Below are 27,932 nucleotides of genomic sequence, written 5' to 3'. Positions count from 1 at the left end.
TGACCAACATTATGAGCATCAACCCATCTGTTACCGACCAATTAGTATATAGAGAATTGGGTACTTCTGTAAATGTCTAATTACAAATGTTGTAAGGATGTTTCTATGGATGACAAGATATTACTATGTAATATATGTGTTATACTAGGGTGAATATAACATACGCTTTATATGCGGGTGGAATTAGTGTCGATGCCGAACCACGTGCTTTTTCCCATCGTCATTATATCGTTATAGGAAACAACCATCCAACACAACATGTTGCTGGCACGATCGCAATACACTCACTGTAAACCACCAATTAACTGTCAATCACGTATAAATTGCTGTGGGCCGCGTTTGGTCAAAAGGTATAAATTGCTGTGGGCCGCACTTGGTCAAAAGGCAAGGTACAAACAAGTTTTGTCACGTTGTTGACAAAACAGGTACAGTGATATTTATTACATATGTGTAATTTACTTGTAACAGATGTTGTGTATTTCCAAACAGTTTCCGAAGTACACTCTCTATACTGTCCCACATGTGGCACAGTGCTGTCAAGCTAGGCTGATCCAGCCCGGCAACGAGCATAACGCATGACGGCGCCCATGTGCTAACAGCTGTGCTGTGTCAGAGATGAGGACTTTCAGAACGAGGGTATATCTTTGAGACAGGCGTCAGGGTGTTCTCACTAAAGGGTATAAACTATTAACCAAAAGGTAACAGGGTGTTGTGGTTTATTTACGACAAAGGGGTTTATCGTCCAGGGGCAATATGTCTTGCGGACTGTTGGTACATTATCTTTCTCTGTGACCCCCCTGAGTCGTGTCGCGTGGCTCAACTAAACAATCGCATTGCGCCAGATGCGACGGAGACACCACGCTGCGAGATCTGTTGCATAACTGACCGTGCCATTAGCGAGGCTTTATACTCAATAATGCATTCACCATCTCCCTAAATGATGATGTGCTGTGATATCTACCTGGGTTACCTTTATCCAACATATGGTGGCTGAGTTGCACCTCTCCGACATCTGGGGAGTATGATTGTGTGCTAATGACAGAATTACCCATGCATCCATGCAGTAATCTAGTGTAACTGTTGATAATTTGGTAGCTGACTGAGATGTTCACGAGACTGAAATTCATCACATTAACAGGGATAATCTTCAGCGTCTACAGTTTCCCTGATGTAACTGCATCATCTATACGCTTGTGGTATACCGGGGTGTAAGAGTTGGGTATGTGAATGACGCCAGTATAACATGTGAGAATGTATAAAACATTCATAGTTTATCAGAAAAGATATGACCTGACTCAGGAATGTGGACAATGTGGCCCCCCTGGGGTAAATTACTTCAGGGTGTATTAGCATATGCAGGCAGCTGTTCATTCGGAGGGTTGCCCATGTTGGTTCTCAAACTCACGCACGACACATTCTCCCCAGGTTTCCGTCACGTACAGCACCTTCACTCCAAATGTCCGTCACGTACAGCACCTTCACTCTAGGTGTCCGTCACGTACAGCACCTTCACTCTAGGTGTCCGTCACGCACTACACCTTCACTCCGGGTGTCCGTTGTTAGCTCTTCCTCTTACATGCCAGGCATGTCTATTTAATTATGTTCCCTGATCAGCGGACCCATATGCGTTCAAGTTATTATTTTCAACCCCTTAGGTGTATATAGCCTGGTAGACCTGTGGAGGTTCGAGGTAGAATAAGCCTTCAGCAATCCATGCTTGCCATAAAAGGCGACTATGCTTGTCGCATGAGGCGACTAACGGGATTGGGTGGTGAGGCTCTGTGATTTGGTTGGCACATGTCATCGGTTCCCAATTGTGCATATCATTTCTCATGTTTTTGGTCACTGGATTGTCTGTCTCAGACTCGATTATTTACAGACCGCCGCCATATAGCTGGAATATTGCTGAGTGCGGTGTAAAACTAAACTCACACACAGCCTGGTACGGTTTTTACATTCCCCTAACGCATGCATTTGTCTGTTACCTGCGCTATTCATCCTCTAGCTAGGTACCCGGCACACCCTTCTTGAAAGCTTTCGTAGTTCTACGTTTTTCGTAAACATCCGATAAAATACATAGTTACGAAAGCTCGTAACATTACGAACGCTTTGTCACATGTGCACCGTTCATCTTTTATAGGCAATTGAAGATCAGGATTGTAATTTCTCGTCAGCAAAACATGCCTGTCTGAAGAAACAACTAACGGGATCAGGTGGTTAATCCCGTCGACTTGGTTGACTCATCCCGACATTCCAGTTACGTAGATCGATGCTCAGGCTGTCATCACTGAATTGTCTGGTCCAGACTCGATTATTTACAGACCGCCATACACATGTACTTGGGCTGTGTCCGTCACTCGCGCCACTCACCTCACTCTCACTCCAGGTGTACGTCACTTTCGCCACGCACCTCACTCTCACTCCAGGTGTACGTCACTTTCGCCACGCACCTCACTCTCACTCCAGGTGTACGTCACTTTCGCCACGCACCTCACTCTCACTCCAGGTGTACGTCACTTTCGCCACGCACCTCACTCTCACTCCAGGTGTATGTACCTCACTCTCACTCCAGACGTGCGTCACTTTCGCCACGCACCTCACTCTCACTCCAGGTGTACGTCACTTTCGCCACGCACCTCACTCTCACTCCAGGTGTACGTCACTTTCGCCACGCACCTCACTCTCACTCCAGGTGTACGTCACTTTCGCCACGCACCTCACTCTCACTCCAGGTGTACGTCACTTTCGCCACGCACCTCACTCTCTCTCCAGGTGTATGTACCTCACTCTCACTCCAGACGTGCGTCACTTTCGCCACGCACCTCAATCTCACTCCAGGTCTACGTTGCTTGCGCCACGCACTTCACCTTCACGTAACCTTCACTATAAGACGATGGCTTCTCATAATGCCAGGCTGCTTTGTCTTGTGTAGCTGTGAGTAAGACACCGTCCTAGCACAAAGACAACACGTATGACAGTTCGCTATGTTTATTACAATGTCCACCTTGGATAAAATCCGGACTATAGTTTAAAATACGTATCACTTAGGTAACTGGTATATATACAGAGTAGATCACACATTACGGCAGATGTGTTAATGCAGATACTGTATATGTTATATATGTAGTAGCTCTCAAATCTTTTAAAGCGTGGTTCTCTCGTGATCCAGCATGATACTGATAGTTTTTAATGTTCTGGAACATTAAGGCAATAATATACCACTTCAACATCACACATTAGGATCTTAATTCATGAATACTTACTATAACAATCATTACACTATGTTGAAATAACAAACGTCAGGTTCAATACATTATATTCAATGCACCAGAATTTTTATTACAATAGATTTCATTTCATTTTGTTGCCTTATGATACAAATGCCCATTTAAAATATATATTAGATAATAACATACGTACACATTGTAACATTACATACAAAGAATAAAAGCAAAAGTATCACAGCCTATGTGCATATATTTTAGGTGCCGACGATGTAATACGTGCAATGAGTAGTACATTCATGTCACATCATATCTCCCGACCATGCATGCAAGCATATCACGTATATATGTACCCGCCAGGACAGTCATTATATTCATATCGTGTCTGATCATGAATATATATGTCTTTATTTATGCATGAATGGAACGTGTATTAGTTTTTAATAGTTTCATGATAAAAAAAATATATGTTTAGAATAATAATCATTAAACAAAGCCGACACAAAGACGGCCTTCTCCGTCAGGTCTAGTCAGACACAGAACACGCCTGAAAGGCATCAGTTGCTGCTGAGAAATCCCTTTGTATATGAGAATTTATACATACATACAGGCATCGAGGGTGGGCTGCATGCTCGAGGTGTTAAGTCGTGTATACAACGACATAGACATATATGTTATTGTCTTTTTCGAACCATGCTTTATCATTCACGAGCACGATTAATTTCCTAAACATACAGCTCGCGTTTACAGAAGCCGCTGAAACAAAAGTAGGAGATATAGAGTAGCTTCGATAGAAATATTATAAAGGCAACGAAAGGAAGTATCATTATTCAGATCAGTCGAAACACGTTTCTTTCTGGTAGAAGTACTAGCGTGGAGCACATAAGCACATAAACGACATGTTACAGGGGGTATGCAACCATTTGTTTGTACCAATCATTGCGAAATGTACGCAGATTGTGAACAAAACAGGTTCGTTCCGTTTTGAGCACATAATATCGCGATGTCACAGGTGTTTATACTTTGATATTTTGGTTAATATGTATTATCATATTCGTTCATTCATTTATTCTTACTCCTTTGGCGTTCATTTGCGTTTCAGTGGGATACCCCGTGGAGAACCAGGGTTGTACCCCAAGCACCCCTTATAGATGTAATAGAGGGTATTCAAATGGGATGCTGTGGAGACTCGATCTCTGGCAGTCTAAACTGGTCTCACATGACGAACTGTCAGTCGTTGGATCTCGGTAACTTCGTTCATAGCGTGTCACACGGCGCGGATCGTTGCTCGTATTATCAATCCATGGAAGATATTAACATCCTGCATCGTATAGGTGGGTAGGTGCTGAGTGGATTTATCTCAGTCGTGTTGAAATATGTTAGTGAGAGAGGGAGTATGTTTTTACGTCGCTTTTAGCTACATTCCACCAATATCACGACGGGGGACACCAGAAATGGGCTTCACGCGAAAGCGTACATCAGAGCATGTATATCATTTACAGTTGAACTTTGAACCGCTATAAACCCACACAGATGCATCATCCTTATAATTGTTCAACAACACAGTTATACATTCTAATCGGTTACACATACACGATGTATCCTAATCCAGTGTTACATGATAAGTACCGTTGTTATCTACATCAAAGGTATTGTTTATTTTGTATACAACCCAGTGGTCGGGAATAAATGGGGTGTTATGTTTTTCATACACAAGTGATATAGGCCAGATATTGCCAAAACCTTCCTACCGAACTGTGCGACACTACGTCCGTCTTGGGGCTGATTTCGTAGATGAAGAAAGATTTTCAGTGAATGGACCATAAACCCTATAAGTCACTATTGTTTCATTTTCAACTATCTCTCCTATCCACGTCGATAAAAACTATCCCCCAAATCAGATTAGCAATACGGGCGAGATTAATATTCAGCCGGTGATTCGAGATGAAGATTGACTCGATCATGGCCTCCGTATAGAAACGTTGGATGATAATGAGTGGCCATTGGTTGTAATACGGGTAAATACAATGTTATCCTTTTCCTCTTTTAACTGGAAGATACGATCCTCGCCTATGTTCAGATACAAACATCTTAATGCCAACGGCGACGAAGTGTGCTACCTTCATCTTTTATAGTGTGTGTACATAATGTATATTTTAAACAGTCCCTACCTCTCGTATGATCTCCGGATGTATATCATTCATTCAGTCATTCATTCTGAGTACATAATGTATTTTATACAGTCCGTGTCTTTTGTGCCATCTCCGGATTATATCATTCATTCATTCATTCATTCGGAAGTGTCTGTGCTAAGATCGCTTTGTGGCTTGGGACTCAATGCATTTACCCCATTATAATGGAAATAATGTATCCTATATATAATGCCACCTTCTCTGTATTCTATTTTCCAATTATCTTTGCATATTTCGATACACGTTTCATGCCAAAGGTGTTCGCAAATATTACTTGAAAGCTACAAAGGTTACCATGTGTAACTTCAGCAGGTACACCAAATGGAAGGGCCGTGACTCAGCATATGATCAATATGGCCGCGCGAGCGCGTGCATGTGTAGGCGTGCGAGACATGCCATAACCCGTTTGTGAGTGCACGTGGGAGCAGCACGTGCCAGATCGATACAGCTCCGGTGATTACTGTGAGGACATGCGCCGTGATTAGCACGTGCGGCCGTCGTGACACTGAAGAACGCGACTTGCTTAAAACTGTTGTTGAATGGTCTGGTTCAATACTCCACTCGGATGTGTGCGGATGTATGTGTGATACAATTGTGATGTTTTGCATATTGATACTGCGGTGTCCTTGCACGTGTGACCAGGTGCATTTAGCCATCGTTCAACGCTTAACACACTAGATCCCATTTTCTCCTAGATTATATACAGATATCTCTGTTAAACTCACTCACTGTGAAGATTTTACAATGAGGAGTCTGACTATACGACAACCCCTCGAAACGATAACATGTATTACTTTTATTCATTGTATCTCTGTTGTACAAAATGTACACATACGCCTCATGCATCTTGATGAGAACGAACATTCGCACAGGTTCTTATTTAATATCCTACGTATGACGTGGCTGACAGCATCATTTATACTAGTGCCTGCACTATTTCATCGTTCTTTTATTATATCTATTTACCATTCCATTTTACTTATATTTCAAATTATATCAATAAATATTTATTAAACGATTAAAGGTGATAAATTACACTGCATGTGGCGAGGAGGAACTGACGGCTGTATATATTTAGTCTAATCCCTGCAGGATTTGTTGGGTCAGTGTCGGCTCTGAGATTTGACATTCTCCGAACATATATATATATATATATATCACTGTCATCCACAAGCATGGAATATTTGGGAATTATTGAAATTGTTGTATGGTGTATAGACTGCCGTTTGCTATGTGGTAGCACCGTGCCATTTATGCATTTATACTATCCGTGAATCCCAGAATGCTCATTCCGCAAATACATGAACATCTGTTAAACTGCTTGTCTTCCTGCAATGCGCACTGCAATGCAGGGTGTGATAGGGCGTTACCCCAACTATACCACACAATCTGGTGTGTCCAAGCCTTCAAGCCCCGCCCCCTTGTCTCCCTCCCACTGGGACAGGTGGTCGTGACTGACCCCCTCAGATGAATCTCAGTTTGTAAGTGGTATAAGCCGCTTCCGACTATGATCTTGCCGTGCGTCAACTGTGGGCACATTAATGCTCCTTTAGGTGACGGTTTAAAGGAACTTGTAATCATTTCTTCATCAAAATATATTTGTAACATTATTTAGGTTTAATTTTGCACTTTTTCATCTATTTAGTGAATCGGCCGATACGACCGTACAACTATTCATCCAGTATGTAGAAGCACACAGCAGTCTCTGAAATGGACATATTTTACAGCAAAAGCTCGATGAAAATAATATGAAATTAAAATGAACCTTCACATTTACAGATGGAACAAATCCGCAGAGCTTTAAATGTTTGGAATTCACAACACTGGTGTAGAGATTTCCATTCTCTGACTGGCTGACATGCCACTGCAAATGTGAGGACAGGAATATTTATTAACCCGACCAGTTCTTCTGAAAAACACGCACATGCGTGCACGCACGCACGCACGCACGTACGCACGCGCGCGCACACACTCCGATATCTCCCTTAGTTGCCAAGTACTTCGTTACTGGTACTGAAACTGCAGAAAGCTAGACTTGCTACACATTATAGGCTGAAAGTATCAGTATATATACCGAGGCTGAATATGTCAGTATATACACCGTAGGTCTATGTGTGACTATATACAGTATTGGACTTAACGATCGTCTTATAGGCCGACTGTGAAGGGGAGCACCTTCCTTGTGATGGCCGCACAAGCTGAAGTTGGCATATTCTTTTCTGCCAATACATCTCTAATACCGTTTTCACTCTGGTCTTTGCGCCATATATTAATATTCCTAAAAAATATGCTAAACAGTCAGTGACAAATATACTATTGACCCTCTCCCAGATGGACCCGTATTTTCGAGCGTAACTGAAATATTTCGTTACTTTGATAAAAAAAAAAAACCGCCCATTTGTATTTGGCACTGACATGGCGACTCAGTTCATTGATATTAATCAATTAATCTAACTTGCAACTACTGAGCTCCAAGGATCATGCCTACCCTCGTCACCGGTCACCAAGGTATCAGCTGGGAGTGCGTTCGATATCCAATACACTGACTTCAGTGACATCATAATCACGTTCACACTAAGAAAACGTGGTTATGCGAGGTCTTGTAACAACGAGCCGTGTAACATTTCCTACTTTGTTTCCAATAATTTGTATCAGCATATTAAACTTTCCTGTGTAGTTGAAACTACCCGTCACAATTCTACAGTAATAAAATAGAACATAGAAATAATTTACATGGATACTACAAGAGGTCTCTGTAAAATATTTATATTATCAAAAATCTATTATATTGAAATTTGATATACTTTATATTAAAAGATGTCATTAGTTTGAATCGAAGTTGTATAGAATTTCATTTATGAAAAAATGTCTTATATGAATTATATCATTATGACTGATATGTATTGTGGTGGATGAGTAAATTGCAACACATTATGACTGTGGGTTATTGATGATTTTATGAAAAAAGCATGCATTTCAGGCAATACTTTACACTGCCGTCTACAAGTCAGAGTTAGTTTCAATACATGAATTGTGATAGTTACGGAAATCATATACAATGTCAAAAAAACCTATCGTGTTATTGATGACATGCAGGTAATATGTCTTTCTCTAACCAACCTTCATCCAAATGCCTTCGCAACAAGTAAGCCGATCACGTCTGATTTTGTGAAAGAAAACAATTCATTAGATAAAGAAAATTAAATACTAAAACAAAAACAAAAAAAACTGGTAAATACGGCAATGATGCATATCACTCTCACTTAAATAAATAAATAAATAATCGGCACGTACAGCGCTTCGGGGTCGAAATGGTCTCTCTCGCTGGCTTGAACATCCTGGATGGTTTTGATAACTTTCGATGACGACACGACGATGCAATGCGAGATATACATCACACACACTCACACACGCGAACGCACACACACACGATCTTGGAATAGTGCACAGTCGCATGTGATAGCCATGTGACTACATTCGTATTTATAAACGTGTCACAGGTTGACGCTTCGCTCTAGATAGTGTATATAGATATATAACGGTACTTTTTCTGCACTTTAACCAATAACAACGTTGTGCGTTAAACAAAACCTTGGAAACGCTTGATATGACATGAAAATACAAAATCAAACCCTGGTCCAAAGAAATAACACTGTCACACACCTGTGTATAGATGTAACGGTAAATAAACTTAACAGCAACTAAAGTCACTGAACGTAAAAAGCGACCAATAACAGAACACGCCTCCTCAGGCCCGGAATGTGTATATCTAAGCACGTGACTGTTTCGAGGTGCCCGCTTCATCTGCGCGATACTCCTATCGCTGTTAAAACAGAGCAGAACTGGATGATATAGCCATAGCTGACTGTGGTGTCATTGGGAATTGCATCCTAGTCTCACCATTTTCTCCACATGTTCACTGTTTTACATTTCTAACGCCATTTACGTTCTTTCGTGGGGTGACTGAAAACGTCACTGAATACTTAGGCAACAAAGAGCACTGGGTACGAGAGTTCAGCTGTGATAGCAGACGTGGTTCGGAATCAAGCAGACGTGGCGATAAGATCAGCCTAAATTTGAGTTTGTGAGGGCCTCTCCACACCAAAAGGATATATTACTGAGAACAAGATATAACGACCGGCTCATGGGTGATTTTGGACTGGACACTATCACAAACGTAAGAGCTTTATCGCCTGTGGATTTTGACCAGCTTGCAAACAATCAGTCCTTATTCGCATCGGACCCATTCCCTAGTGTTTGTGGTGGTCAAATCATGCAAGATGACACGCTGCTCGAAAAGCCTGCTTCAAAACAACAATCACCCAAACAGCTACCCGTGTCCATTGGTCAAGGAAATTCAACCCCTGAGCAAAATGGAGATATAGTTACAAACACAGTAAATGGGGGATTACCGGAGGAGAAGAAAAATGACATGAGTTTGAGTTCAGTAACTCAGCTGTCAATCGGTCTTTCTGAACCTAGTACCACGGTTGTTACATCTCTTTCATCGGCACCTAATTTTTGGTCTACTGCGTCTGCTGATGATACGTTTGTACATGGATTCCAGTCGTTGAATGGAACAGTTACATTTCAACAGTTTCCCCCTGCACCCAATTCGGTGATGAATGCAAGCTTTACTGGACAGCATATGGGTATGAATGTACCCCCTCCTCAGAGACGGGCCATAACAGCCCATCATAATTTTCCACAACGCCAGAGTCCAAATGTTATGTTGAATAATGCGAAAAGTTATCCTAATTGGAGTAACGCACCCCAAACATCTTGGTCTAGTCAACAAAACCCAGCTACGTTGTCACCTTGGGGGAATGTTCAGCCAAATCACCAGCGTAGATCGGTGCCAAATATCAACGCTCTCGCCCCCATGAAGAGGGCCACAAATTTTCCACAAATTCCCCAATCTTCTTTCATTGCTCCGTCCAAGTTTCGTCGGAGCACTTCCTTTCCTGGTCAAATACAACAGGCTGCTCTTGGAATGAAACCGCAGTTTGAATATCAAGCATATGATGACCTTCACAGGGACGGAATGAATTCTGTTGTGTTTAATCAGGTGAGGGTTTGTGTCATTCATCGACAAAATCGGAGTATATACCAAATGGATACCCATTCTCAGTTCATTTGTGTACATTATTGGATGTTTTTCGTTGAGTATGTTTCTGTGATGTTTACATTTACAGTTTTGTGTCAGGTCACCTCAATATGGCCTAGATTTCTAGTCCTGGGGCACCTGTTTTCACCATCCTTCCATATGTCCTAGAGTAGCAGTGTTCATGGCGTCTTTTCTGGTCATATATGCATGTGTATTGTTGCAACCATGTCCACTGAGTATGTTCCATGTGTCAACTTTGAATTCCAGGTGATATTGGTGAATGTAACTGCAATTGATGTGGGAAGGAAGCCAGTGTTTACATTCTGACATCAAGTTTGGTTAGCGAGTGTGCGTACAGGGCAGGATAGGGCAGGCATAGCAGCATTAGCTATCGAATGGTTTTCTTTGAACGACCTTATAATGTAGCCATACATTGTGAAAAAGTTTGTTTCATGTTAGAATTAAACAGATTTCTTTACATATGTTGGAAGTGTTGCTGCATATTGCATGCATCTCTTTGCTGTTTAAAGAGATAGCATATGGAATTGTTAGCTGAATATTTATGCTTGATTTTCACGCTAGACATTGCTTGATGCTATCTATCAAATCAAACTTGGTGTTTAAGCAAGCCCTAATTGCACCATCTTGAAGTTGATGGGGATATATAGTTCTTTTAGAGTAGTATGGGAGTGTATCCCAGAGACACCAGGGCTTCCACTAAATTTCTACCACTGCAACATTTCAAACTACCAGTTTGTCAGAATTAGCTTGATTTAATTATGAAAGAAACTTTCATTTTATGTTTTGACCTGAAGACACTGAACTTTATAAACAGCAAGTAAGCAGTGACATTTATACTTTCAGGAGGGTACTGGTGCTTGCATCATTTCTCACCATATTGTATTGTAGTGATGTTTCATTATTTGGATAAGGAGGGCAAAAACATTTATTTCATATTTGAAATACAAGTGACGAACCTACAACGTTTGAAATAATTAATGTTCCAGGCGTCTTTAGAGCTTGCTCCTATTCCATTTGATTTGTTTTTTAAATAAGCAAATTTGTTTTCTTCCAGATGTAATAAGGACGTAAGGATATACATATTCTAGGTTTGGTTTAAAAGTTTGACCCCATTAATTATGTATAGTTTCTTTTATCAGTTTTCATCACTATTGTCAGTGATCAAAATTCATGAATCTAATGTTAAAGCCATTATAGGAGAAATTGTCATGCCCTCCTTGCCCCTATGTTTAAGACAGTGACATTATTTAGATGTCTTAATAAAGAATTATTGATAAATGATCATCACCAAAGCAAGCTAGTTTTCCTATGCACAGCTGAATAATAGATGTTGTTCATTTCATTTATGTGACCGTTACAGTAGAAATTGTTTTCAGGTGCGTGCATCATTAAAACTGGCATATATATTTGTTACTCAAACTTGAGTATAAATGTTAAGGTGTCCATGTTGTTATGATGATGCTAGAAATTAAGAGAGTTATTGACTACCTAGTATTGACCCACTAAGCCATAATTTCTATCCCAAGCGAATTTATTCCCTTTCAACATTAGTGCTTACATTTGAGAATTGTTTGCTGGTTGAGAGCACGCAAAATTCAGAATTTACATGTGACCTTTCATTGTGGACTCCCATTATTACCATAAGGTATATTATATTAAGCAGATTAGAGAAAATAAGCATTAGCTCCTAAGAAGGGAAATAGAAGCGTAACGAAATGGAGCCAGGGTTGCTGTCTTTGTTGATTGATTGCCGTGAACTACAACAGGTTGAGACATTGCTCACTACAGCAGCCTCTGGATCTTATGCACCAGACTCTACAAACCAAACTGAGTGTCGTGTTTGAAATATTTGTGACAACAGTTTAGAACATCCATCAGACAATCATTTGCATCAGAGTTTTGACACAAGGGTCCCTTAAGTGAATTTGATAACTGTATGGTTATGATCTAATGTTAATCATAAAGAGTTAAGAAGTTATTGGGTCAAAATAATCTATGGCAATAGACCACAAGTTCTTCATAATGGTTGCCTTGGATTTCTTGAAACATAACCAACGATAGATTTGTTCAGAATGGAATATTAATGGATTTTCAACTTCTTGATAAACATTGTTCATTGACATTGTACGAGAATTTGCGACTTTTGATTTGTGGTTTGATTTGGTCCACAGCAAGCTGTGTTTGTGGCATGATAGATCAGGGTATCCTGAGTATGTGACTTGATTACATGTTGTGGTAACTAGTAACATGGCACATTGCTTTTAATGCACATTTCTGTAGTATCAAGATGCAGTTATTATTGACAGGCTATTGTCACACAGTAGAAATATGATCTGAGTGATGATAAGTATGAATAGATAAATGTAGACCCATAATATCATTATCAAGCAAGTTAAGCAGCATTGGAGGATAAGGATAAAAATAAAACCAAGGAGTTCTTGTCCTTGTGAAGTGAGAGAGTGAGTATGGTTTAACACAGCCTTTAGCAATATTCCAGCAATATTAGACAGGGAACACCAGATTGAGAGGTGAGAGAGTGAGTTTTGTTTAATGCTGATTTTAGCAATATTCCAGCAATATCAAGGTAGGGGACAACAGATTATTCTGAAGTGAAGTTCAGAGAGACAGATTAAGATATATAGAAAGTTCCATGTTAGAGTGGTTTGTGACATTGATGCATAATTGCTATTTCCTTCATGACGATGATCAATCTGCTGTTATATGTAACTTATAGGTAACTAGTCCAGTGTTGGCTCCGGAGAGGGTTTTGGAGTGTTTTGACTCATCAAATTCAGTGAGGACCCCCTCTATTTTACATCTGCCCATCTATTTAACATTGGAGGGGGTCTAGAAACATTATTATCATCAATTTGGACCCACTCAAAATTTCACCCTAATCTAACACTGCTAGTCCCAAACCAAATTAAAAGAATTTGAATGCAGTCAAGGTGTGTTGTTTTAAACTTAAATTTTGAACTCATGAAAATAACAGCTTAGTCCATGGATATTCATCATTTTGCAGTTTTGTCAAAGTATTTACTTTGGTCCCTTCAGCTTTGACCCAATGATGTTTGACTATCCTTTCATGTAACATGAAAATACTGAAAATACATTACCAACAGTGGCATTAATGATACGCATGTTTAAACTCTTCCTTTAGCTGAACTAACTCTCTCTTCATTTTGACCTTTTTAAAACTTACAGATAACATGTAAAAACCTCATTTAATTTAGCAGGGTGACTTAACTAAACAAATAAACTTAAAATGAGATTAAGATGTTTGCAAATTATTTAATGATGGGTTTGTGAGAAACTATTAATTAAAAGAATATTCAAGTCAGAATCAAGCACTGTTGATTAATATACTAGTATCAATTAAAGAAACAGGACTCCCCTTTATTTCCACACACATATATATCTTGGCTGTCATTTATACCTTCACCTTCAAGACTGACAAAACCCTTGGGAGCAAACAGAAACTGGGCTTTTGATCCTGTCAGATGCTAGCTTTCATGGATAGCAATTAACATCCAACACCACTTGATGTGAGCAGTGACAAACTTCCTGAAATTCAAAGAGGCTTTAGGGTACCTTTAGTGAGCTAACCCCTTACTCTGGCTTTTGACACTTTTTAAAGCAAGTTGTCTTGATTGTCAATCCGGCATTCTTCAACAATAATCTGTGTACAGTTTGGTGTAGGGGAAATGGTATCACAACCAGGAAAAATATCCTTGAGAAATCAAAACTGTCCTCAGAATCCATTCTCAAAGAATGTGTTAAATAACCCTTTTTGGTGTGCAAATTCAGACATCTTGAAATGGTTGACAGCTAACCTGTTTTCTCTCATACATTTTCTAGACTTCTGTTATGAGCAGGTTTATCAGAATAACTAAAGCCAGATAAATCATAAAGACTCCTATCAGCTATAAGATAATGTAGGAATGATCCAAGTAAATTTTGTTTATCTGTATCTCTTACTATCAAAGAATTTCAGGTATTCACATATGCTCAGAAACGCTCATTACACACCAAAAAGCAGTTAGTTTTGAATAAAACAAACTCTAATTCTTATTCATGAAGATGAACATAACTGGGAACTTCCATAATAATATCTAAGAATTTTCTTATTGGATAAATTATGCATAACCTTGAGGTAACAAGAAAGGCCACAACATAACCTTGGGGCATGTGTCATGGGGCAAGATAATTCTAGTATTTAAATATAGAAACCTGTTACATCTTTGACAGTTCCACACCTTTGGCCATCATTTTTATACCTTTAATTTGAACACTTTAAGTCATCTCATTCATGTGTATTGCAACAGTGACCTGCCTTGCTTCAATGGAATAAGACAGACATTTATAACTTTGTAATATTTTGTGAGGCAGTGTCTCAGAAAGTGAATCTTTTGTAATAATGGCATGCCTAACCAGGATATATATCATTAGGTTATGGGGTAAGATTTGTCTCAGGACAGTTATTATATGTTAAGGGTCCCTTGTCATAATCGTTATGTGAACAAGTTAGTTTATTACACCGTGCCACCAAGCTTGCAGGACCTAATGATCTGTTTTTATATCACCAAAGCTCTCGATCTGTGACCGGGTATGCTTCTTTGATACAAGTTTGGATAGTAGATTACTGGAACTGAATTTGGGAGAGTGACTTTTTGGATAATAATCCCATGGCCATCTGTTCGAGCATTCAGAAAATCATGTGCTCAAATAGTAGCTGATTAGCAGACATCAGACTAACTTAAACAGTTTGTTTAAGTTGCCCTGGTGCTAGCCATTTTTGCAGATTAATTTTGACCTTGTTTTGAATGCAAATAAATAATTGGTAAAAATTGTGTTTGCAAATAAGGATAGTTTTGAAGTTTACTCCATTTTGTGACTGTTAATGCATTATACGCAATAATTTATGTAACCCTGTGAGCATCAGTTCTACCTGGGTGAAACTATTCCTCTGTTTTCTCCCTACCAACTGGTTGAAATGTTGAGTATGGACATACCTGTACAGGGATTGGGATAGAGAACTTGACAATGGACCATCTTCAGGATTATCACCCATGTTCTTAATTTAGAATGGGACCCTGAGCTTGTATCAATAATAGACTTCAAAATTTTAATGGGCCATTTTTCATTACAATGTGCAAAATGGCCCGTGGCCCCCGCCTTTCCCAATCCCTACCTTTATCATTCAATATTAAGGTCCCGGTATAGATATTGAGATTGTTGGTTGTCCTGATAAATTTCGACTGTTTGTGTGAATAGTACCTTAATCATGCTGGTATCAGTTAAGGATTTGGAATTTAAAAATGGTTGATATTTAAGTTGATCTATTAGTAATGAGCTGTTTTGTCCTGCTTTAAGTCAAGAGTTGCTGTGTTTCCAGGGACATTTCGAAAAATGTGTGTGTGTGTGTGTAATATATATTTTGGTTTTAGTTGTTTCAGATTTTCCGATTGCACATTTGTTCACCTTAATATCAACACCTTTAAAGTAGCTTTCCTGTCATTGTCAATCCTTCGGTTGATTTTTCTTTCAAACTATATTCTTGACATTTTGGTCAGTGAAACCTTAACTAAACCTCTGTAATCTGAAGTTTCTACTTAGATTTTTAGATTAGATTTGGTAAATATATTTGGTTCATCAATTATCATTATCATTAGCTTTTATTTATCATGTCATTAATAATAAGAGTCATTTTTCAAAGTTGAAAGTTGTTATTAATAAGAATCTGTAAATATGTATTTGTCCAGGTTAGTTAACATTGTTTTAATGATGAAGCTTTCTTTGTTCATTGGCTGATTAAACTTGTAACATTTTCAGTTTTCAATCTACCAAGCACTTCTAGTCTGTATTCAGACTTTCTTATTGCATTCTAGTGTAGTTATCATTCATTTAAAAGGTCATATTTCTTGGACAACACATGCAAATGACTGAATTACATAATAAATTATTGGTATTTATAATGAGACCATATTATACATTATAATGAAAATTGTCAAAGTCATTATTTACAGAAGGGGGTGGGGGGGTAGGTGTTCATACAAATTGCCATCATTGTGAAGCCTTTTTGAAAAATATAAACTGATTAAGATGGAGCTATTGATACATTTTCGGAATTTTCCTGCCACCGATTTCACCATTTGGTTTGAAGTTGTTTGTTACACAATATGTTCAGAATGTATGATTAAGAATGAAACTTCAGCATTATTTTTCCTAATAACAAGACTCAGAAAGCCGAAATTCTGTGAATGATAATGGTTATAAGTAGCTTCATGTTTTTTCAAGGCATCACCATCGGAATACAACTTCAGCCGTTCTAGACATAAAAACGTAAGTTTCCTCCTATACCTTAGAACTACTGCCTAACATGCAGTAATAAGTTTTACAAGTTTTACAGACAAGAGCGGATAATTAGATTTATCTTTAACAAGCCTTTAGTATTCATCTTACCTGCTAAGATCCCTACCTCTTTTTCCAAATTCATTTATGTATTTCAACTCAATAAGCAATGCCATGTATTTTCACTGTAATAATCATGATTATGAACAACAGGTGTGTCTAGCTGTTCGGGACTGGTAATCTGGTCTTCATAAGAATGCATGCTATTTCTCTATACTGATTCTTCATGTATCATTGGGATACTACAACTGTTTAATGACTCTGATGTTTTTCATTAAACTTTAAGATACTGTTTGGAAGTTCTGAATATTATAGGAATGTCATTGATCCAGATACACAATCAGACTGCATTTGAAGTACCTGTGATAAACAATTTTAAATGTTTTACTGGAGTCTTAAATCATAAAGGACATTGTGCACATTGGCAAAATATTTCAGTGGTATAAAGGTAAACTTCTACACACACCTAAGTGTTAACTAATGCTTGATTTATCTCAAAGCCAGATATGGTGAGCTTCTGTACCTTTAGTTTGCTGTTGGAGTTGTGTCAGTCTCTCATCCTCAGTTTTGGTTGCACATCAAATTAGAATGTCACAATATTTGAATGATACAAGAAATAACAATAACATACATATTTAATGAGAAGTGTTATTATGTAGTATATTGTTTATTACTAGCCGGTTGTTTATCATGTTTGTTGATAGTCATTACCTAATTTTTTCTCTGGTTAATATTATTGGACATTGTTTTTGCAGGACCGTCCAACAAGTTTTGACACAATGAGATTTCCTGCTTTGGAAAGTCAGCTTCTTGATATCATGAAGACAGGAGGGCCTGAACACTTTGCTGAACACATGAAAGGTATGTTTTTTTCTTGTCAGACTATCAGGCATTCATGTTATCCTCTTTTCCTCTCAATGCAAACACGGGCTGGTGTATATGCAGGTCATGCTGATGAGATAGGTATTATTCAAAGTGTCATGTTCCTGTTGATTAGACCTGGCAATACATAATGAGTGATATCATTATTGGCACCGTCAACCTGGCAGTAAATTTAGTGTGTATATTTCAAGCTGTATTGAATCATCTTTTGTGCCATCAGATGCTCATGAAGCCTACTTAAAAATTGCTTAGAATGAGAGCTGCATCAACGGGGGCATTTTACCTTATCAACAAATTAGCAGCTGTTTGACTTCCCTCTTCATTTACATTTGAAATTTATTGCATTCATACTCAGTGTATCACAGGACTTTTGCTGAAAGCAAATAGTATTAGGACATCCATTTTGAACATGACGTATTGATTGATATCTTATGGATATTTTGGATTATAATTAATGTCATAGAAAAATCTAAAAAAAAACCCATTTATTCCATTTATTTCCCTTGATAATGACCAGTTACTTTTGAGTGGTTCATGCCATTTTGGTATAATTAGTTTATCAAATGATTTGTTTCATTCTTGGTGAATGTTACATTATGGATAGTAGGGAAGTCTTGATGTAACATGTTTAGTTACCTCAGTTCTCCGATTGTGTGACCATTCAAGTGCATTCTATTTTCACTGAAGAGTGCCACTGACTATAAAACCTTTGTATGCAGTATTAAAACTTAGCCTAATCATCTTTACTTGTAAAATCAGGAAGGGCAAATGACATTTCCTTGTAGACTACCACTTTCTTCATAAGAAAGAGTTGACAGCAGGTTATTTAAGTGGGATACTGAAATTACTTTTGATTTTCAATCCTCACATGTATGATCACATAAGTGTGAAACTATGGTCAGAGAATTTGCATAAGAACTTTTAGATAATCAGCAGGTGTTCAGGTTTGAAACAACAAATGATATATATGAATGTTTCAGTGGATAGTTTGGGAAGCATTGTGTTTTGATATCAAAATATGTGTAACATTTGTTCAGACTGTTCTGACCTTTCATATCACTGAACTGACAGAAACATTCTGTTTGCTATTTGTTATGCATTTTTTTCCATTGTCCAAATGATAGTGAGTCAATTCAAGAGAGAGTTGCATAACATTTAGACTATCTTTCAACCTGTGTGGCAATGTCAGAATACCAGAGCTCAGGTTGTGCAGGAATGTTGACTAGTTCAGCACCAGATTCCTGAAACAACCAAGACATGCTGCAACACTAGACACCACGTAGGGCACCTGCTGATGCAATTAACTTACCAGGTGGACTATTTTTAGGGCTAGCTTTGTTCACCATAAAATTATTATTGATTTAACAGTAGCTTGTCAAAAGTATTACCATTTATTTATGAGTTGAATGGTATTTTGTATTGCATCAATATGAACAGGTCAAAATGTCTACCAGATGTACCAGTAACTGTAGATATGATAACCTGTCCTAGAGTTATTAAACATGTGTTTTCTTATACACATTTAATGACAGTAATGCCCAAGATATAAAAAGCTGAATTGAACAAGTGAAATGTTGTTATTGTGGTATGATAGAATTACAGTATGTAAGTCTAACCAAGTCTTATAAATATCCGTTTGCATTTATTATTGTGTGAGTGGGGCCATGGGAAGTGGAATTTTAAATCATGGGCAGTCATCTTAAACATGTTCATGTAAGTGAAGATGACAGAAGGAAAGTATGACTGAAAGGGTTGCTCCAGTGTTATGAGGTTTATTCCACTTTTGTGAAGTTGTTTTATTTGTCGGTTTTATGCCATGGGATGATTTGTGTTTTGCAGGGAAGTCTCCATTTGACTTGGAAGAGAACCAGTTAAATTCTGGCAACTTAGATCAGACAGTTCCCAACATAGGGACTCCACCCCGTGTCTCTCCCAGCTCTCAGTCTGGTGTTGGAGATAGAGTCGAGAGATTCTCCAGGAAGGTCTTTGTGGGGGGTCTCCCTCCAGACATTGATGAAGGTAACCACATATGAAAACAATATACTTTGTATTTCAACATTTCATTATGGCTGTTAGACATTCTAGTGGCCCATATTCTACTGTTTGATTTAGTACTTATCAGTATGGCTTGCAATTGATACAGATCATAGGGATCAATATCCTTTAAATAGATGTCAGTTATTGATTAATATCACTGAGGTGACTTTGATAAAAATATTAGTAAAGAAATCAATATGTTCGTCATGAGAGATGACACATTTATGCCAGAGATCAAAACATGAAGCAGCACAGTATGAAAGATTAAATTTTGATTGTGTGTGGAAAGTATACCTTTTTCTTCACAATACTTGTGCAAGGTATTATCACTGATATTAAGTTCATATCAATAATCATAAATAACATTTATCTTAAACTGACTTTGGCTCTTTCCAGCCAGCCCTGCTTATCAGTGATCTAGAAACATGTATTGATTACAGTATTCCCAAAACATAGGTAAAAGACAGAAATGCAATGTTATTCTGAGTCTTTCATGAAAATTATTGATGGCAGTATCACTGAACTGTTAATGGCTCCTTTTTTACTGAAGTATTCATGGTGGTGTGATGTAGATGAGTTGTGTTTGACACTAGCTACTTATGACACTAGCCCCCAATCAGTTTCTTTCTAATACTTCAATATTAAAGAGAAGATACTACCAACAGTTTGTGGTGTTCCATGTATGTTTGTGTCAGAGTAGCTGCCATGAGACCATCTTGAAAGCTGTATTATTTCTGAAAACATTTTAACTAGTTTCATATGCTCTGAAGTGTAAATATTTGTATATTGAGTATTGAATTGGATAATGTGGTGTCTTTTACAAACTTGAAATGTAATTATTTATTATATTGTTTCCAGAGGAAATAACTGCAGCTTTCCGTAGGTTTGGGCCCCTCGTTGTTGACTGGCCACACAAAGCAGAGTCCAAGTCATACTTCCCTCCAAAAGGTATGGCCTACTTATGGAAGATGGGTATTTTATGGCACTTCAGTCAGTCAGGGGAAACAATCCACACTCTGGTCACATCATATTAACAGGAATTGTGTCATAATATTTATAATGGCCAGTTTCTTATTTAGTGGAAATGTTTGTTCCAGGCTACTGTTTCCTGATTTTCCAAGATGAAATGTCAGTCCAAGCACTAATAGAGTCATGTTTGGTGGATGATGACAAGCTGTACTGGTGTGTGTCAAGCCCAACAATGAAGGACAAACCTGTAAGTTCACTGCAGATTGATTTGTCAATATTTATTAAGCAACTCAACTGTTCCTGAAGTGAAAGATGATTACCACTAAATAATTGTTTTCTGTACTTGACTATTTGTCTACAGGGCTCCATTAGTGCTTTCTTGCTTGCACTGGTGCAACCCAATATTACAAAATGCAACCAAGTTATGAGTCTAACTTGCACAAGAAATGAATGAACAGTAAATCTAACATTATTAGCATAAATATGTTGGCTCCATTTTTAATAACTATGGCACTGAAACATTGCTATTCATAGACACGTCTCAGCTGTGACAGCTCTCGCATACAGGGATCAGCTGTGTCTCTGTGTTGCTATGGTTTCATTGGTACTTCATGAATTATGTTTATGTGCACAGAAATCTCTGGCATTTTAACACACTACGTTGCAACTGGAATTTGGATGGTGAAACATCTTATTCTTAGGTTGCACCTCAATCAGGCTGATGCAAGTGTGTTAACGTCTCTAAAATCGAGCCCTGGTCTATTTGTGTTTGTTCATACTATCATTTCATTAAATCGATAAGTAGTAAGTGGCAATGATCCTACATGTTGAATATTGTAATGACACAAATAATCAGCATGTATCAAATGTCATCCTTTTAATATTATAATTCTGTTTATAGTGTATCATATAAAAAGCCCAGTGGCAGATACTGATCAGTATGTTTTCTTCACATTTGTGAAGATAAAGAGGCATATGGTGGTCTTAAACTGGTGAGTGGCAAGATATTTTTAACTTTGTTATGACTTATGACATACTTTAATGTCCATCAGTAAGTAGTTAGGCTGTTCACACAAATGACTAACATAAAACATTTGCTGACACAGGTACAGATCAGACCATGGAACTTAAGTGACTCTGACTTCGTCATGGATGGTTCTCAGCCGTTGGATCCAAGGAAGACCATATTTGTGGGTGGTGTTCCTAGACCACTAAGAGCAGGTTTGTCATTTCATAGTATATCACCTCTCTGTATATGATGACCTGTATTTGTCTTACTCAAAGTGATAAATGTTGTATGAATCATACTACCTTGAAAAAGAAATCTTGTAATCTCACTTAATAATGCTGGATCGTATGATGCTAGCTTTTGCTACAAATGATGACTTGAGACTGACTGATGAAGGTCAAATTGTAACTGACTTCATTTTATTCTTTTAGTTGAACTAGCAATGATAATGGATCGTCTGTACGGAGGAGTTTGCTATGCAGGAATTGACACAGACCCAGAACTGAAGTACCCAAAAGGAGCTGGGAGGGTTGCATTTTCAAATCAACAAAGCTACATAGCTGCTATTAGTGCCCGATTCGTCCAGTTACAACATGGTGATATTGATAAGAGGGTATGTACGTTTGTTACTGTGGATGAAGCCCACAAATGTAATTATAAGCCAGAAAACTGACTGCATGATACTGCTGCCTTATTGTTAAATTTGGCATATGAAACATACTTGCTCAATTGCATATCTTTTCCGTAACATCAGTGAGCAGGATGATTCATGCATCCACTCTGTCTTACAGTTCCTGCACCACTTTATTTTCCGTTCTTCCTAACCATTTCTATTTCTGTAGTGCAATCTAAGTCTAGATTTCCTCAGGTTTTGAATCTCCCTTCTCGTTGGGGTTCCTTTTCAATTTCAAAGGAATTCTTTGTTTCTGTCAAATTCTATATACTGTTGTGTTACATTTCAGGTTGAGGTGAAGCCATATGTATTGGATGACCAGATGTGTGATGAGTGCCAGGGAGCAAGATGTGGAGGCAAGTTTGCGCCATTCTTTTGTGCAAATGTGACGTGCCTGCAGTATTACTGTGAATACTGCTGGGCACAGATCCACTCCCGACCTGGCCGAGAGTTCCACAAGCCACTAGTCAAGGAGGGAGCAGACCGACCACGTGCTGTGCCATTTCGTTGGTGCTAACCAGCAGTGGGAGCAAGCAGGATGAACATGCTGACCCTTTGACTATCAACTCTTACATAGGGCTTATGCTTTTTTATTGTTCATCCACTTTTTCTATAGTTGAAAATTTTCTTCAGGGTTGCCTCAATTATTGTGATATTGTCCTTGAAGTAAACGTCAACCTTTGAATTGACACTGCGATAATTGTGAATCATCTTACTATTTGATGACACTCATTTCATGGAAGTGAACGATGAGCTGGTGGCTGTTTACAAAACAATACAAAGTGTACTTGCCAAGGTTACAGCGATACCGAGAATGAGGTCAGATAAAGGTAATCATTTGGTACAACTGAAACTATTCGTGCAGATTCAAATGAAAGATGAGTCGATCTCACGATACCAAAGATGTGTATGTGCATATTCAAAGTAGATGGTTGGCAACAGTGGTACGTAAATCTTTTCACCTTTTCTAGTCTTCAGTGTCTGTGGTATTTTATATGGATTATATACAGGAGGAAGAACAATTTGAAAAAAAAGTTTATTTTGGCATATAAGGTAGGAGTACCTCCTATATTATTATGACAAAATAAATGATGGTGTATGTTTCATGTATCTCTAGACATTTTGAGGTGATATCCATTTCTATTGTGAGCTGTATCTAGTCACCAAGGCAGAGTTTCCATGATGCACCTTAGCTAGTGCACATTGGAGAGGGTTATGCATATGTGTAAATCTGCAGGGAATATATATTTTGTAGAGAGATATGTATGGTAATTGTAACATGTTCATTTGAAATTCAGCATTTATCACTTTGTAAGATTACTATTTATATAGTCAATTTTATACATTGCGCAGAATTGAAATCTTTTATTGCATGCAAAAGACTATTTTTGTTACCAATTGCCATTTCTTTTTTATGAACGTTACTGTGATTCACTGAACACATTCACTGGGTATTTTTGGCAATTATTATGATCATAGATTGGCCTCCTTACTACACCAAAAGCAAATCTGTAGTTGGCAAGGAGAATGTGCGCAGTGTGCCATGACGTTTCACATGCATTCCCCGTCATTTAGTGCCATAGTGGCTTCCAAACCTGTACCCTTCTCCTAACGTGCAGGAAAGGAAGAAACTTATGTTTTCTTTGGGTATGTGTCAAATATTCTCAAACTAATCAAGTCAGTTGCCCATTCTTGCAGTCATTATCTCTGGTGATAGTTTTTGAGATAGTCAGATCATTACTGCTTCAGTCAAACTCACTAACCTGTACATCATGTATCTAGTCTTGCACTGTTGAAGGTTGAAATTGAAATGAAATGGCTATTTTTCACTTTCTTGCAAGAATGTTTGACACATTTCCCTGTGATAAATCTCTGATTCTTGTCAGTCGCACATAGATTTTCTCTGGTGCAATCGTGCAATTTGTTTAAGGTTGTGTCACTATATATATTTTGTTTCAGTCATATATTGCTCAATGAAGATGAACTTATATTTTGTTGTTGAACCTTAGAGATTTAGTTTCATCTTTGTTAATGTTTTCAAAGACACCTTATTTTTGTATAATCACTCTTTGTCCAAGCATGGGGCACAGACTATGAGATTGATTTTAAACCTTTGATTCTTTTCCACAGTTACCTGTTGGATCTGTTTTACATGCATTTAAGAATTTAAAATTTCACAAAGTTATTCCCTTTTATTGGCACAAATTGACTTTAAATGTATCCTTTTTATAATTCATGGCACATTGGAATATGCACAATTCTATCCTTCCTATTCAGCTTCCATATGAAGCTTTTCTATTGAACTGATTCTATATTTATCAGTTCAGTTTATCAAATTAGTAGGAGGGCTATCTGTGTTTATGACCGATTTTCAAGTTAATTGATAATTGCCAAGTATTGCATTAATCCCTACTCGACATTTTGCAATTTGCAGAATTTGTTACATTGTTCTGACATTTGGACTTTTTCAACTTTGCATGATGTTTGTAATAAGATAATTCACATTATTTTTTATCTACTACAGTTTTTTAATAGATGTTGGGTATTTTGTATTTATGTCTGTTTTTTATAATGTTAGCTACCTAAACAGTGAGTTAAAAAGACATATGCTTCCAATTTTTTTTTTTACATTAGGAAGAGTATTGTTGCACTTGCTACCAAGAGGGGTGCACCCTCACAACTTGTTTTTATTTATTATCCTAAGTTGTACTTTCTCCATGCTTGTGTTGTTGAATTAGTTAACTGTATTTAACATTGCCTTTTCTCAGATCTGTGATCAGTTATTGATGAAATGTGCTAGCTCATTCACAGTAAAGAAGAATTTGTACTTTATTATATTTTTCCACATTGAAAAATGTTGCGGGTCATTTGTAGTGGTATACCTGTGATCGTAACTAAATGCAGTATATGCCAACATGCCTGAAACTTACAATAAAAGGCACACTGCATAGTAAACACTTTTTGATACAGATAATTTCAAAGGAGTCAGTTTTTGCTTGCATTTTGATATCATCAAATGAATCAGTTCCAGAGAATGCAATTATAAGTGATTTTGTCTCACAATCAGCCGCCCCATTCTTTATGCCAAAGTTTTTTACAGCGAAACTACTGTGGAAGTGTGAAATATCACTTCCTGCAACTTCTTCCTATTCACATATTGCCTCAATTTCAAGCAAAGATAGACTCCTGCTAAAACTAGGTCCACCTTTTGTACATTTAATACTCAGTTTTGATATGTTTATGTTACATATTTTGATACAGTGAAAAAATGTAGAGTTTTGGTATTTTAGTACGTAATTGTCTCTTACTTAAGACTGTCTTGACATCGTTTTCAAGGAAATGCAAAGCATTGTGTTGTTGAAATTTGTATCTAAAATGACAGATGAAAATCAAAGTGTAAACATAAACAAATTATTTATCCCATTTTCATCTGTAGATATATATGTGTATTTATTCTGTTTATTTTTTATGGCCAGTTGTATTATGATTATGAATATTATTTTCTGTATGTGGACTGTTGCATGTAAGGAAAACCCTACTGAACTTTGGAGTGCAAATGCATACATAATGCTAGTCAAAGAAATAACTTCAAACATACTGTTGTGTATGAGAAGCCAGAGGTAATCTGGAAAATAATCATTTATGGAGTTAAGGGTTGTCTGAATGGTTCAGACAAGTTTTAAAGCCATTGTTAAAGTTGCAAGTATTTTAAATTAACTTATTTATTTATATTGTACTACAACCCCAGTGCTTGCCAGCATGGCTCTATACTGTCTCAGCCCCCAAGGGAGAGTTAAGTGGGGGAGAAGGGGAGAGGAGACCTTTCTTCCCCTCCCCCTCCTTCCCCACTACCACTCCCATTCTGTTTCAGAGATGGACATAACAAATGTGTACAATATTAGATAAAGGCAGGGGTCATAGTTTCCACTTCTGTTGGTGTTGGGATAAGCAGAATCTTTCTACAAGTGCAATATTTCAGGAGACTTTCTATTTTGGTTATTATGTGTATGTATTTATTCAAATGCTTATTTTTATAGCACATTAACTGTTGCCGAGGATTACAGTGACTGTATCCAAGTGATTTTAACCCAGATGTACACATAGTTCATCTAAAGTTTATATTATTCCATGTTCAAATAACAGTTGCTGTTATTTTAGTATTCTAAATTTAATATATAGTATAATTTTCTATCCCCCACTTTGATGATCACTGGCATGTCTCAAGATATTGTTCCTGTTCACCTTTTCCAGCCAGACATATGTGTGACATGATCAGTTTGATCTGTTGTCGGTGTCATCTGTGATGTGTGCTATCATTTCATTCAATAACACAGTATTAGTCTTGATGTTTCATCTGTTGCTGCCGGAGTATGTGATTAAGTTATTATTATTATTTAATGTTATAAGATATTCAAATTATTTTGTGTCTTAATTATTTTTGGAGCTATGGATTTTTAATATATAAACACTACCTTTGAGAATAATCCTGTAGTATGTAGGTTGGCATTTATCTGGACTTCGATAAATTAAGCAGTTTGTATTCTTAGCTGTGTGTGGAATGCTGGGTAGCTGCATGAGGAATATTTCAATTTCTTGACCAATTTTCATACCAGTTGTGTTTTGTATATGGGGAGTTTTTCTTAGCTATTTTGTTGGATGCAGAGTTATGAATTATCATAAAGTTTCTATGTTTTAATAAAACAAGACTTGTTCTTTTTTACATGATTATTACAGTTCCATTGCTGTCATTGGAAACTATGTTACAATGGTCACCAATGAAGGTTTTTGTAAGTTTTCTAAGTAGAGCACTTTCAATGGTCAACAGATTTATGGGTATTAGTAAACCTGTGGTTGGTATGTTTCAATTTTTTTGCTGCTATGTTATTTATATTTTTCAACTAATTTTTAATATCTTTCTAACCTTAACAATTTGTGTATGACATTTCTTCAGGCAAATAAAGGTTTTCGATAGAAATAGCATGCTTGTTATACTAACACAACTAACATGTTACTTGTAGCTTGCTCCGCAGGTGCTTGGGGCAATTATGTATGCCAAAAGCATGCTTTGACCACTAAACAACTAATATTGTCTGCTAAAGTTAACAAGGTGTAGAAGTGTTGGGGTGTAATGCATGCCTATTTCGCCACTATCTTAGTTGCTTTACTACACTGGTAGAAATGACTGAATGTCACTGTATTGGTGTCAGCTATCATATCCAGTACTAATATCGTAGTAACCAGAAATTTAACAATGATAACCCTGATTTCAAGCCTGGTGTTGTATTTGACTTGCAGACAGGAGGAAGTCTACTAAATCCTAATATTGTAGGATCTTCTTCTGCAAATGTTTTCAAAACATAAGCCACAGCAGTGGTGTACATGCTCCTCTTACCTACAACAAAACATA

General features: G+C 37.6%; 1 protein-coding gene across 2 annotated transcripts; it reads left to right on the top strand.

Moving 5' to 3' along the window:
* The first annotated feature begins 9,405 nt into the window (after positions 1–9,405).
* Positions 9,406–27,500, top strand: LOC137266023 (cytoplasmic polyadenylation element-binding protein 2-like). Of its 2 annotated transcripts, XM_067801521.1 has the most exons (9): positions 9,406–10,484; positions 16,842–16,886; positions 17,711–17,816; positions 19,677–19,856; positions 20,733–20,822; positions 20,972–21,090; positions 21,950–22,064; positions 22,284–22,465; positions 22,815–27,500. In XM_067801521.1, the coding sequence occupies exons 1-9, from the start codon at positions 9,561–9,563 to the stop codon at positions 23,040–23,042; spliced, it is 1,989 nt and encodes a 662-aa protein (XP_067657622.1). In that variant the 5' UTR covers positions 9,406–9,560; the 3' UTR covers positions 23,043–27,500. The 2 variants fall into 2 exon arrangements, with proteins under 2 accessions (XP_067657622.1, XP_067657621.1); XM_067801520.1 differs by lacking the exon at positions 16,842–16,886 and having other exon boundaries at positions 9,430–10,484.
* The last annotated feature ends 432 nt before the right edge of the window (positions 27,501–27,932 follow it).

Source organism: Haliotis asinina, chromosome 15 (genome assembly GCF_037392515.1).
Source record: "Haliotis asinina isolate JCU_RB_2024 chromosome 15, JCU_Hal_asi_v2, whole genome shotgun sequence".
Lineage (NCBI taxonomy): Eukaryota > Metazoa > Mollusca > Gastropoda > Lepetellida > Haliotidae > Haliotis > Haliotis asinina.
The sequence above is the reverse complement of the archived record's forward strand: the minus strand, read 5'-3'. Positions and strand labels throughout refer to the sequence as shown.